The sequence below is a fragment of the Bombus terrestris genome, chromosome 2 (genome assembly GCF_910591885.1).
Source record: "Bombus terrestris chromosome 2, iyBomTerr1.2, whole genome shotgun sequence".
In the NCBI taxonomy this organism is placed as follows: Eukaryota; Metazoa; Arthropoda; class Insecta; order Hymenoptera; family Apidae; genus Bombus; species Bombus terrestris.
The window spans coordinates 7241804-7255055 of record NC_063270.1 but is presented as its reverse complement, the minus strand read 5'-3'; the positions used below and the strand labels follow the sequence as shown (position 1 = coordinate 7255055).

Here is a 13252-nt window from a genome sequence, read left to right as displayed (position 1 = left end):
ACTGTGGTGGTCGAACATTAAAGTGACTGGAATCTGGTAGTTTGAAACAAAGAACTACTTATCAAACGACCTTGATATTTCCGTCGATTAAAAAAAAGATCTAAAGCACTTACCTTGATGGTGAATTGCCTGCAGAGCGGCTTGTATGCGTTCGTTCCACAAACAAGAAATCGATCAGGCCCTTGTCTGCCGAATACTCGTACATAATTCTGACACTGGTCCTCGCTACGTCCCTTCAGATAACAAAGTTCACGATGTGCCCCGCTGCTGGACCACTGCAACCTCTATAACAAACCAGATCAAACAAGAGTTACTTTAGAATCTAATTCCTAAAACGTAGTATTTCGTATTACGTTACGAGCTACGCCAAAACATCCGATTGTAAATGAAATTCTGCCAAGTCGGATCGAAACACCGAACACATACATATTTACCTACTAAGTGCTAATTCCTAAGTCGTAATTCCTAATTATGATAACACTGCTAAAGCATTAACGAACAGCAGAGATAAACCTTCTTCTTTGTGTCACTTCTTCGAATACAATAACGTCAATCAGTAAACGATATGATTTTTGCCACTTTACTATAAAAATACACGTATATTATTAATAACAACGTATCACCGATAAAGATTTATCCATCGGAACGATAGTTGGAGAAGCAAGAGTGACGTTGACGTCAAGTATTAGTAATTAATATTAGAATTACGATGCACGCGTTACAAACATCCAACGCTCAGACGCCATATTGAAAAACTATTGCCCGCCAAATTTTGACTCAAGCAGAGTCCTCTATATGACATGTATACGGTACAGATTGTATAGGTATAGGATCATGTTACATACGCAGTTTAAACGTACACCACGATTGAAATGCTTACTGCTTAGCGGACAAATTAAGAAATTTCTATCGTTCACTAATCGTAGTAACTGAATTGCCGAAGATATGTATAGCGTACGTATGTGTATCTACGACAAAGTAAGACATGAAATATGTCGTATAGTACGTCTTACTTTATTTCAGATAAAGAAACGTAAGCAGCAAATGTAATTAATAAATCACTAGACATTTCCGGACTACTTTTTCACATTCTTTCAACCATTTCTCTTTCAATTATTCGATTGGCTTTTATTTATCGAAATAGAAATCATTAAATTATTACTAACCGAACTATTTTACTTAGATTTGAAAGATTTTCGAAAATGGTATTTCCATCCTACGTTTATTATACATTTATCGAACAGGATATTTAAAAAGACAGACTAGTTTAGAAGTTATTAAATTATACGATCTCAAATGAAAAATTAGACTTTTACTTATTCATTCGATAAAAAAGGGCAGTTTATTTTACTTCGAAGCAAATTAAAAGTAAAATATATCTAAAGTTGCAAGTAAAATAGAATGTGCAATCCGTTGTATGATGTCGTTCGTGAAATATTCGTTATAAGCGAAAGAATACGCAATATATGTACAAACAGTTATTTCAAGAGAAGCAAAGGGACGTATTAAATCCCACCGAATGAATTCTGTTTTGAGAAAAATTTCACGTGTTCCAAAAAATGTACTTTAGAAGGGGAAATGAGATTTGCTTGACGAGTTAATGTAAAATAATTTCTCTCTTTCCGCGCAACCTCCGATGTTTCAAAGTAAAACGTACATGGACAATATAATTATAAAATTTTGCCAAACGTAATTCAACAAGCCGTACGATGAAATTTTTATTCGTAACTTTCCTTTGAAAAATCTTAACTCATTCTCCTAATAGATACTTATCGCACGGCATTTGTTCTTTTTTCAAACGCGACAGACCAAAATCACAATATGGCTGTTGACCTGCGTTTATAATTACATACTACAGCTATATATATAATAGCTCGATGCAAACGAGTACTGCTGCGAGAAAAATCGAGAAGTATAATTTGCCAGCAAATGAACGAACAACGTTGCAAACGCAGTTACCAGCTAAGTATATACAGATATACAATACATGTGCCTTATACACGTTGAAAAATCGAACGTCGTTCACCCTGACTGGAAATTCTGGATTTCCTTGCACGGACCGACGATCGCTCAAGGCGAATGCATAAAGATCCAGCGTATGAAACAACGAGAATCAAGGTAGAACGGAAGCTGGAAATCGCGAAAAAGTTAGAGGGTAGCGAGGTTACGACAAGGACTGCAGCTGCATACTATCGGACCAGAAATCCATGAGCAAGCTACCCAGAAGCCCCAGGAATCTCTAGATCACGTTTTTTCTCCGTGAGTATCCACACGCATTTCGTACTATCTTTTTTACGACTTCTCGTGGTCGACCTAGAAATTTTTTCCTTTGATAATTTCGGACCTACCGGCCGTTAAGGATACTTGCACGCCACGAAAGATAAATCTTATCAGCGTGATTGCTTCGTGGATGCACTTTTCCGAGTAGAGTAGACCAATGGCATTAGCCGATCTCGTTACGGTGTATTATCTAACATCGTATTTTGTTCTGACAATCTCCATGTCGTCATGGGTGGTCTTACGTATATATACGTAGCTTCCATACCTGCATTCTTTTCTGTCTGCCTTACACATTTCCTTTTGTCATTTTAATATTCTTGTATTACTTACTTTAGACGGTCTCTTAGCTACGCTCCTCGACGTTACGATATACCGGTGAAGTTTCAATAGATTACTTGAAAATTTATTCTGATACCTTTCTGTGACCCGGAAATTTTGTCTACCGTGAAATTTCATTTTATCTCGTAGTTCCGCGTAGCTCGAGTGTATCACGAGTGGTAGAAAGTAAGAATCAATTTTATCATTTAGCGTTACGTAGCTTCCTCCTTCCTTTTGTCCACTCTCCTTTCCTTTTCCTTTAACGGAATGGCGAAATAACGAAATACGTTTTCGATTAGTTTTTTCTTTATTACGCGTTCTTCTTCCTAGTCATACATACTCGTCGACTATTTTACATATCTCAGTGGTTACAGATTACAAAACGTTTTTTTAAAATAGTATCCAATCCAATAACGATGCTATCACAACGACTACTACAATTTTATATTTCAACAATATTGCATCGTCTGCGTAGCTGAAAACTTTACACATGGATTACGCACAGAAGTCCGTTTTATCGGACAATTGCAAAATAACAATTTGTTACTACAACAATACTGTTGGAAGAGAAAACATGAAACAAGGCGTGGCAGAACGAGTTGTAGAACAAAGCAATATTGTCATTTCAAACCCGAATCCTTTCGCTCCTTTGGACACTATCGCAATTGCAAAAGCATTGTGATTTTTTAGAACCATCTTGCGATGTGTCTGCGTCGAATACGCGTATTCAACACGCTATGAAACAAAATAATTCGAATACGAATGAATTATCGAAATCGAATTGCGCGATCCGATCATCGAATCGATTAGAAATGACATTTGACGATGAAACGTCTGAATGAACGCGTCGCCACCACGAGAATATTTTCCTTTTTCGCTCTCAGCTTTTCGATCGATGATCAAAACAATTGCATCGAAGCCAAAGAGATAGCTTCGACAACGAACCGATAGCACGGTGTCGCGACAAGAAAACCGATTATTTCGCGAACGATGAAACTTAAGCTAACTGGACCAACAGAGACATTTGCTCGAAATCATCTATCGAACCGTGTCAATTCGATAATTCGATCAACTTTTAATCATCCGTTCAGACATCGGTAGCCAATCAGACATTCGCGATGCAATTTCCCGTTTGGCTTACCATGAAAAGTAGATCCTAAAGGAAAAGATGGTAGAAAGGTTAGGAAGAAGCGAAGATCTATTCGAGAAACGACAAAGAGAGCCACACCCCTTCTCTCGGCCGTAGTCGAAGAAAACCAATTATTTCCACGGAAACGGCGCTTCTTACGCGGCGCGTATTCAAAACTGTCCAATCTACAAATGGAATTGTTCAATTAAATTTGATGTAATCGTTATTCCAGGGCCGATGTCTAATTAATTCCCGGCTGGCCGGTGATTTCTTGCCGCACTTTCTACTAGCCAAAAACCAATTAAACCGCCGAACGCAGATTTCGGTCGAGTGTGATTTAGGAACAGCCTTGCGTTCTCCCTATACTCTTGCTATCTCCTTTTCCCGGTTCCGCGTGTTGCCGCCATGCCGTCACCTTGTTCTCCTCTGGTTTTTGTACTAATTAGAATACGTCTAGAGGATTCGGGTTCCACAGTTCCGTCGTCGCTTACCGGAGACCGCCTACGAGTTACAAGCGGAACCGAAAACTTTCGACCGCAAAATCGCGCTGCATATTCATCGGGTAATACGATTTCACACAGTTTCGAGGCTCCGGTTGCGAGCCGGTTTCACGCTCTAACCTCGCGGATAAATTCGGCCCCGGACACGGCTCTAATCCTCCGCGCGCTCTATCCACTAGCCAAACTTTTTTTCTGGGGCACTGCATACATTCTGCCGGATTCCGCCTTTACTTTGACCAGGGCCGCGCCGCCCCGCAATGGCCGCGCATGGATCATACCAAACGCTTTTCGCATTTAAAAGGGTAACGATTCCCCTGGCTGGGCTATCGAAAAAGTTAGCTGCTCTGTTTGGACTTCTTGCTGCGATAAGAACGATTCACGAAGATTCCTTCGTGTTCGTTTCTCTACCTTTTTCGAGCCGCCCTTTCTTCTTTTCTTGCAAAGCAAACCTTCGATCGCATGTCTTTTCTTCCATTTCACTTGCCCCTTTTGCTTCATACTTTTTACATAAGCTGTAGTTGCAACGTACCGCGTCGATTGTATTTAAAGGTAGGTACACGTGTATGTACGAGTATGTTATACAACATGTTACAATACGCGAATAGAGAAAATATCAAATAAGATATGAGCTTGTCCGAAATAACGAGAAAGTAACGTATTTAAACTAGATTTTTTATATTTAAAAAGTTCCAACGGTATAGGTTAATTATACAGAGTTTATGCGAAATATGAAATTTCATATTTAGTTTCATGCGCAATTTAGTCTCTCGAATACACATATACAATGCGCGTGTATTTTTTTTCTAAGAGAACCTACAACTTCCTCCTTGTTGTATTTAGTGTGAACATTACACGACTGAAATTTGCTGGATTTTTCCATGGAAAACATTTGATTCTCCGTGTAACAATAATCGATGCTTCGAGAAAGAGTTAGGAGTATCGTTGATACTTGTGAAGCGGTTTTTCCACCGATGCTTATTTACGTACATACCAGCGATGAAGTGGGAAATCTAATCCCGAGCATTGCTCTGGACCAACGTATGGTCTCAAATCTGTTCACGCTGACGTACGTTGGGAAGCAAAATGAAAAATTATGTCGATATCCTTCGTAAAAAGAATAATTCACGTACGTCGATAATATTTCGATAATATGAAAAGCGAGCGTTGAAAAGCGAGGGATTGTAAAAAGTGTCAACGAGACGGTGCAACGAGATTCCATGCGATAAAAAGCCATTCGAGCGCCGTGTTAATTCGCATTTGCCACGGTTTAATTGCGCCTCCGCGCGATTAACGAATCTTCGCGGTGGAGCATCGTTCACGGAACAGTTCGCCCGTCTCCAGGCGTAAAATGAAATTTTAATTACTCCGTTTACATAGCCGATCCTTAATAGACGCAACGATACGTTTTCCTTTCCCGTAAACATTTTCCGCGAAAGCGTATGTATGAATAGACGCCAGCTGGATACGTGGTTTAATTTCCCCGACAGAGATGAAACCGGAGGATCCCTCTTTTCCATTTCTCCGCGCCACTAGCAGCTCTGCTTGAACCCGCGGATTAACCCATGACCGGTTAACGTGTACACCTGAAGGACACGGGGTCACGTCCTTTCTCGAAACGCACTGCCCACGAATTACCAGTTAATCAAGCAATTCGCGCTCGACAGAACATTTTTTCCACGACCTCACATACGTCGTTCCATTTTCGTTTAATCGGAACAGGGAGAATGTGCTGGAATTCACGGAATCGCCAGTCCCGCGCCATAATTAGAATCGGAACGCCAAGTTTCCTGGGATTTTAGTCTTTGCACGACTACATGCCGCCGTCTACGATGAAATTATCTTTTTAAATCTCGTTCAATATCGGAACATCGTGTGCCTGTTCCGTGTCTTTTCCGTTGCTCTGGTTAGGTAGTTTGAGATGCCGATATAATTAATAATATTCTAGCAAAACATCTTTGTACGTGTTTTAACAATCGAACGATGAAACTATCTGTTCGATTTCTTAAGAACGCGCGTACGAACAAAGCTTTCCGATATTTTTAATTAAAGTAAGGTATAGCTTTCCATGTTTTGCCATCTGTTACGTGATAAAACGATATTCACGATTCAAACGCGTAACATTCGTTGAAACTATTACGTATTCGCAATGCAAAACACTCTTGCTACAACGAACAAAGATACCACGTCCCCACCCCGTTCCTCTGTTCCTCCCTCGAGTCTCCGCATTGGCTTCCTTGTCACGAGGTTGAGGGAAAGCGATCTGCATTTTTCAATTTCCCACCGGTCGATATTCTGTGCTTCAAATAAATCCACTGGAAAACGTGAAATATGCGCGCGACTCGGTTGGTCATTGCCTTCCATATTTGGCCAGAAACGAACTTTGAAATTATCGATGGAACGCGTATCCCAGGCTTGTTTAAACGCCGCGTCCGCTTTCATGCATATTCGTAAGATAAAGCAATTAATCGAAAAGGTTTATGCAGCCTCCGGCTTTTGGGAGGAAGGAAAAACAGCAAAACATGGAAAAACGAAGGGACGAGTTCAAAGAATTACAGTTTTGTTCGTCCCGCAATGATGTTGCTTTCGCATTTACGTATCTCGCAACATACTTCCTGTATACAATAAATTTCGTTGTTACATTTAAAAGATAACGTTAAACGTTTAATTAATTCATGCTGTTGCTTCCCCCCCTCTCCTTATGAAATTGCTGGAAAAACTCGTTCGAAACCGAGGCTCTTTGACTTTTCTCGACCTTTGAATCGGATGTGTTTCAACCAAAACGCGTAAAAGATAGACTTCATTTATAACATTCGTACTTTTTGAGTTCTTTCCCTCCTTTCTTTCCATTATTTTCTTCCATTCCCTTTGTTAATTTCGGAGTTTAAAACTGAAAGAATATTTCAAGTCGGTTCCAATGAAATATCTACGAAACGTGTTTTACTCTCCGCGAACGCTCATGCACGTTGTTCCACCGACGATCCGCCGAACAAGAATCCATTTTTTTTTTTCTCTTTTCTTTGCTTTCCCGTCTACCTCCGTTCGGTTACAGACGAACTTCCTTGTCAAGCCGAACTGAAAGTTTCCACGAAGTTCAAATGGTATTAATATTCATGCTTCTGCCATTATTAGTCTCGCGGGAGATTCCAGTTCAATTTATTCTCATGCGCGTTTTAAAATCTGATTGAACCGACGGGGAACGATTCGCCTGACAAAGCTCCGTAGATTACTCAATGGAGATTCGTATTTTTAATGGGCAGAAAGGAGTCGCAGAAAGTAGCGCTATTTATCAAGGATTCCTTCCTCCTCTCGTCCACGATTTCACAGCCTTTGAACCTTTCCACGTTGTTCTTTTAATCTTTACTTACGTAATCCTTTGCGGCAATCCGCGTATTTATATTGTATTTAAATTCAACGCGGCATCGACAAAGCGAGAGACGACGTTAGCCGGAGGGAAGTCTACTGAAATTATCGAATCGGTCGAAGCGATGCTACTCAAAATTCTAATTAACAGTTTGCCCCGACAAACGTAAAATTCATGAGAACTTTCAACATCTACAAAATGTCTAACGGGATTTGAGATCGAGGAAGGTGAGACGACGCGTGCGTTATCGATTTTTCTCACACGGAAAAACTTCAGCTCGCAACTTGGATTGGTAACCACGCTCGGTAATTATCGCTTGATCCGTCGAACTGTAAATCAGGCTTTAATCCGCACGATTCTATAAACTTCGGAATGTACGGGCGAGCAATAAACGCGCGAGTTATCAGCCGTGCGAGTATATTTCATTAATTTGCAAGCACAGCGTGCCCGTTTATACATCGTCGTCAGCTGATGCACTCCCGGATTCCCGAGCAGTTTCATACGGGAATTGGCGCGTAACTGCGCAAAACAGACATCGTGCAACGAATTGATAATAATTAATCAACCAGCATCCGGTCAATTACACGTCCGAATCAACGAAGAACGTATCTGCGCTCGGCGAAATCGACTACTAACAAGCGACGCTTCCTTATCATCGCTATCTACGTAATCACCATAAAGCACATCATAGCAGTCGCTCCGTATCAACGTCCCCGTAATAAAGATGTCGTAATCCTCGTGACGATTTTTCCTAGCCAAGCGCAACTACGAAAGAACCGGCAGATTTTTCAATTTCACCGTGGCGACAGCTGGCTTTAGCCCTTGACTGGATGGGGCTCGCGATGGTCATCACCTACCCCCGCCGTGGAAAAGTTTTTCCGGCCGCGGAACTTCCTTCTAGCTGCAAACTTTCCTAATTCCGACGTGGGCTGCAACTCGAGAGAAAGAGCAACGGAAATAAAGAGAGAGAGACAGACAGAGAAAGACAGAGACCGCCTAGGGAACACTCGACAAACACGTAAGAATAACGACAGGAAAACGTTCGATCATTCGCCCCGGATCCGTACGTTTACAAGCGCGATATTTTGCTTTGCTGCTGGATATATGCGAAATACACGCATCCGTGCACATACATACGTACTAACATAAAGAGAAACGTGGAATATACTCGAGGTTCAGCATTTCGAGTGATGGAAACAGTGCAATCCGTATACATATGCAATCAGCTACACTCTACACGCATTCCAACTAAATATACCTTTTATACAGCATCGAAAATATTTATCTTCCGTCGTTTAATTCGTGAAGAGACACATGACTCGTAGGATATTATTTCTTTTTTTTTTTCTATTTACGTTCCCATATCGTTCCAATATTCACTTTTATTCACTTTTACCATGACTAGAAATGGTAACCGTGATTTACAAATATCTCCATTCACCATTGAGTCGGGATAGTAATCCACTTCTAGCTACATAGCTACATATACGCGTATCCTGGAACGCTAACTTCTTTCCCTTTTTAACAACGCAGTCGCGCTTTACAAAGCTCTCTGGCTGCCGTGCACAGGCTTACACACGAGTTACGGTTCTCATAGTAAATTGGCTATCTATCAGTGACACGCTTCGCCATACAGGCGAATCGATCAGTGGTATAATGCATATGCGATCAGGTCGGTGCGTGTACGATAGTAGAATTGAAATACGATATATCGAAGTTCGAAGACGTTCTTTCCACTTTAATTTAATCTGCATCGGTCCGATGGACGGTCGCGCACGAGTGTACCGAGGATCGCGAAATCGTCAATCGAAACGAATCACCCGATCGTAACCGTTTCGAAATGACACGCGACCGTAGGGTGTGTACGGCAATTTTTCTTCCATTCGACAATCTCCGTGGTCGACTGGCACTTCGTTTCGTTATCCCAGATATACCACGTCCTGCTGTTACACGATGAGACAGAATCAGACAGTCAGGCAAAAAGCGCTCGTATATCGACTATTCAGTTTAAATATTTCACATTTCACACCGATTAAAAACGCTACTCGGTTTTGCCATTAAACATCAACCATCAAGGCTTTTTCATCGCCTACAAAGGAATCGTTGAAAGAAGAAATAAAAGAAAGAGATTGATTCAAGCGTAGAGTAAAGTTTGGTAGTTCGTAGCGTTGTTTTTGACAATCGATACATTTCGTTGTATATTTCACGGAATTGGAAGAGAATTATTTATTGCAAACTTCGATCAAATAACGAAACGTTAAATTCGGATATGACGAATAGAGTCACGGAGTTGGACAGTAAATTCAACGTTTAATAAGAGGAATCCAGAACCGGTTAAGATAAAGATAGGAAAAGATGTTGCTTTTCAACGCGTTAGATTCCGAGACATGGAAAGGTGTTGCATGATATTGCATATTATTGAGATATGTGTAATTTTATGTGCTACACTAGATTAACCGCGTAGTAGTGACACACATATATGAGTACGAGTGTGTGGAAGTATATGCGTGCATAGCATATAGTCTCGTAAAACAGAAGTATGCAACTGTTCCATTGATAGTGTGGTAAAGAAGATGGTGAGACAAAGAGAGTGTTGAAACGCGTGCAAATGTGTATCGACGAATATCTTGTAAATCACGTATTAAATAAATCTGAAACTATTTTGATATTAATTCTAAGTGTAATCTAAGTGTTCCTATACATTTATTTCGGCGATTAAGATCCACAATTATCAACAACGGTATTTGCTGAAATATCGACTCTATGAGAATATGTTGTACAAGTTTTTCTGAAATTTCGCTGACGATTTTCCCGACAATCCGACACACCGTATCGGTACCTGTGTGAAACGAAAGCGACAAGCGTCGGCGAGAGGAAACTCTAGGCATCCTGTGTCCTTCGTAATAGAAACAGGGAGCAAACGAGTCTCTCAATTATCCAGCATCGCTTTAATATTCGGACCTACGTTCATTCGTCGCCTATGTCGCGGCAGAAACTGAATTGTAAATGAATCGCTGGACGTCGAAACCAGCAGTGAATACACAAAATTGTCGAACCGTGCAGATTGCTTGATCAGCGTCCTTGCACTATTTCAGTTCGAAACCGCGAGAAGATGCAATTCATATCCGATACGACACAATTTCGTTATCGAATGAACGAGAATTACAATTATTTAAGGTAAACACATACTTCGCACCTGGCATAAATAACGCACGAAACGACGTTTCAAATATTTTAACCCGAGTTTCCACTCCACTTTGAAGCGAATGTCCGAGTGTTCCTCCGCTTTAAACTCGATGCTTCGCAACGTGCAACTCTTGGCCTGTCACCGCACGCCACAGAAACGGTAACGACACACGGTGGTGGCTTTAGTGTGTCTACAACGTACGGAAAAACGAAGATGTAACGACGCGACGCGACGCGACGCACAGTCCCCTTGCCCCTTTTAAACGCGTATATTTGTGTGTGCGTTGAACCAAGTAGTTCCGTGTCCCGCTGCGGCCGACGCAGACGTTTAAACCGAGCAAAAGCTGACATACACGACGAAACACCGGAAATGGAAGGAACCAAGTTGACGGGGCAAATTGAAGAAAATCGAGGAAGGATACGGCGCAATGTATTAGGAACTTTCTAAACAGCGAAATAATTAAACACCCTCAGCTGGCAACTTCCATCGCGTTGCTTTTGCATTCCGTTTCATTCGCCAAGATTAAACGAACGCGATTCCTTATCCACGTGAACGTGGATAATGAACGCGATCGCGACCTAGGTGGACTACCTCGTCGAAGCTTTCCACGATCGAGAAGTTTCCAGTTGAATACGTTTTCAGGCAACTTGTGCTTTCTCGTTGCGACGGGACGTCGCTTCTTAATCCTTTCAGAAACGAGAGCGCGAGAAAATTGTACTTTTCCTATGTATTTCGTGCAACGTTCGAATTATAGTTCGCAACAACGAAATAAATTTCAAACTCCGGTGAAGAATTTCACGTTGCAATTACACGTGCGCGAATATTATGAAAGTAAAATGAAAATTCGAATGTAAAAATAACGTAAGTACGACGACATGGCAGAGAAAACAAACAAAGAACCCGTGCATACATAGGAGTGTGCTACGTTCCTTAGGTTTACGCGTGCTGCGTACTGACGTTAACATTCCTACCACGTGTATGCTACGACCAGTAATAATCCACTCCTTATTTACGATGCCGTTCTAAGTGTCTCTTACCTACCGTAACCATAAATGAACCCTTTCCCCATGAGCGCAAAGTTTTCTGCCAACTTACGAATTTCTACGTTGAAACGAGCGAACTGAGCAAACAAACTTTTTTCCGTTCTTACGAGAAGTAGGATAAGTATTGGCCTACGCGATAACCAGCGAGCTGATTAGAATTTAAAAAACCAGACAAATTTATTATTACGGAATATTTAAATTTTATTTCTCTTAGTCGTTAGTTCGACGATCGTATAAATTAATTCGCCGATAAATTTGACATATCGTTTCAACGTCGTTTCGAACGTACAAGTGAAATCGCGTAGACGGAATTTTCGTAATATTTAAATAGCGCTTTTCGTCTGTAATAATGATGTTTTTCTTTTATCAAATATTGCGTTGTAGAAATTCAGTATCAGCATAACCGAACGTTTATAGTTGTTTATACGTAGCAAGGAAGAAAATAAGTTTAATCAACATAGGTCGTAAAATATTTTTGATGAAACGCAGTTTTTCTACTTACTTAACGAACTCGATTCACTGGCTCGTCACAAAAGACAGAAATACATAAATTACACACATATCGTATGTAAATTAGACAATATGATATGTCAGGGATATTTGAAAATTACACGTAATTTACATTCCAGCGATAATAAATGCAGCGGTACTTGTGAAACAGGAAATGAAGTTTTACGCGATATCTTTCTTTCTCTCTTTGATATCGATGGGAATTCCTCGTCTAGACACCATATTTTTTATATTTTACACTTTTTATCGTCCTATTACACGTAACGTATTTAAATTACACGCAGGAGAAACTAAAATTTTCAGGAGTATTTTAACAGTTTAAATGTTTCTCTTTTCACGTGTTGCGTACTTATAGAATCGATAACAAATAGAAAACGATTCGATTAAGATACATAGGAAGAGCACAATGTCCGTTTATCAGATTTTACCGTAACATAGAACAAACTTTACAATCTGGAATTAAATTTCACTGTAGCAACGTTTACCCTGAAATATTCAATGTTCGTAATTACAACTTCGATACGAGGATTGAAGCTATTCATTATAATATATACATCATAATGCAGGGATGTTGGTCATTAAGCTGAGAGTTGACAAAACTATTTTACCTCTCTATATACGTGTTTCAACGGCTACAGCTAGATTTATAGCAAAAAGTTTAATACTATTAAACTTAATAACAAGCTTGTTAAAATAATGTTTTGAATGCTAAACGTTCGCTGAAATACACGTAAGCTACTATAAGCCACGGAGAAGTCTGTAGAAATTTACTATTGCGCAAATATAAAGTTACATGTGCAAATTTAGGATGCGGAGCGTATCTATTACAACTATCTGTTCAAATTAAAGGAAATAATCACAGGCAAAGCGTTCCGTTTCTATAAAGTAACCACTGTACCGACGAATAATTTGTTCGTAGATTTA

The 13252-nt window shown here is 40.3% G+C and overlaps 1 protein-coding gene across 2 annotated transcripts in view; it reads right to left on the bottom strand.

The window, feature by feature from the left end:
* LOC100647567 (semaphorin-1A) overlaps window positions 1–13252 on the bottom strand; it is a 374093-nt gene that overhangs the window by 165499 nt on the left and 195342 nt on the right. For both annotated transcript variants that reach the window (XM_012316166.3, XM_012316186.3), the window contains exon 5: window positions 114–284. In XM_012316166.3, the coding sequence (XP_012171556.1) occupies window positions 114–284 (171 nt within the window). The remainder of the gene's footprint in view (window positions 1–113; window positions 285–13252) is intronic.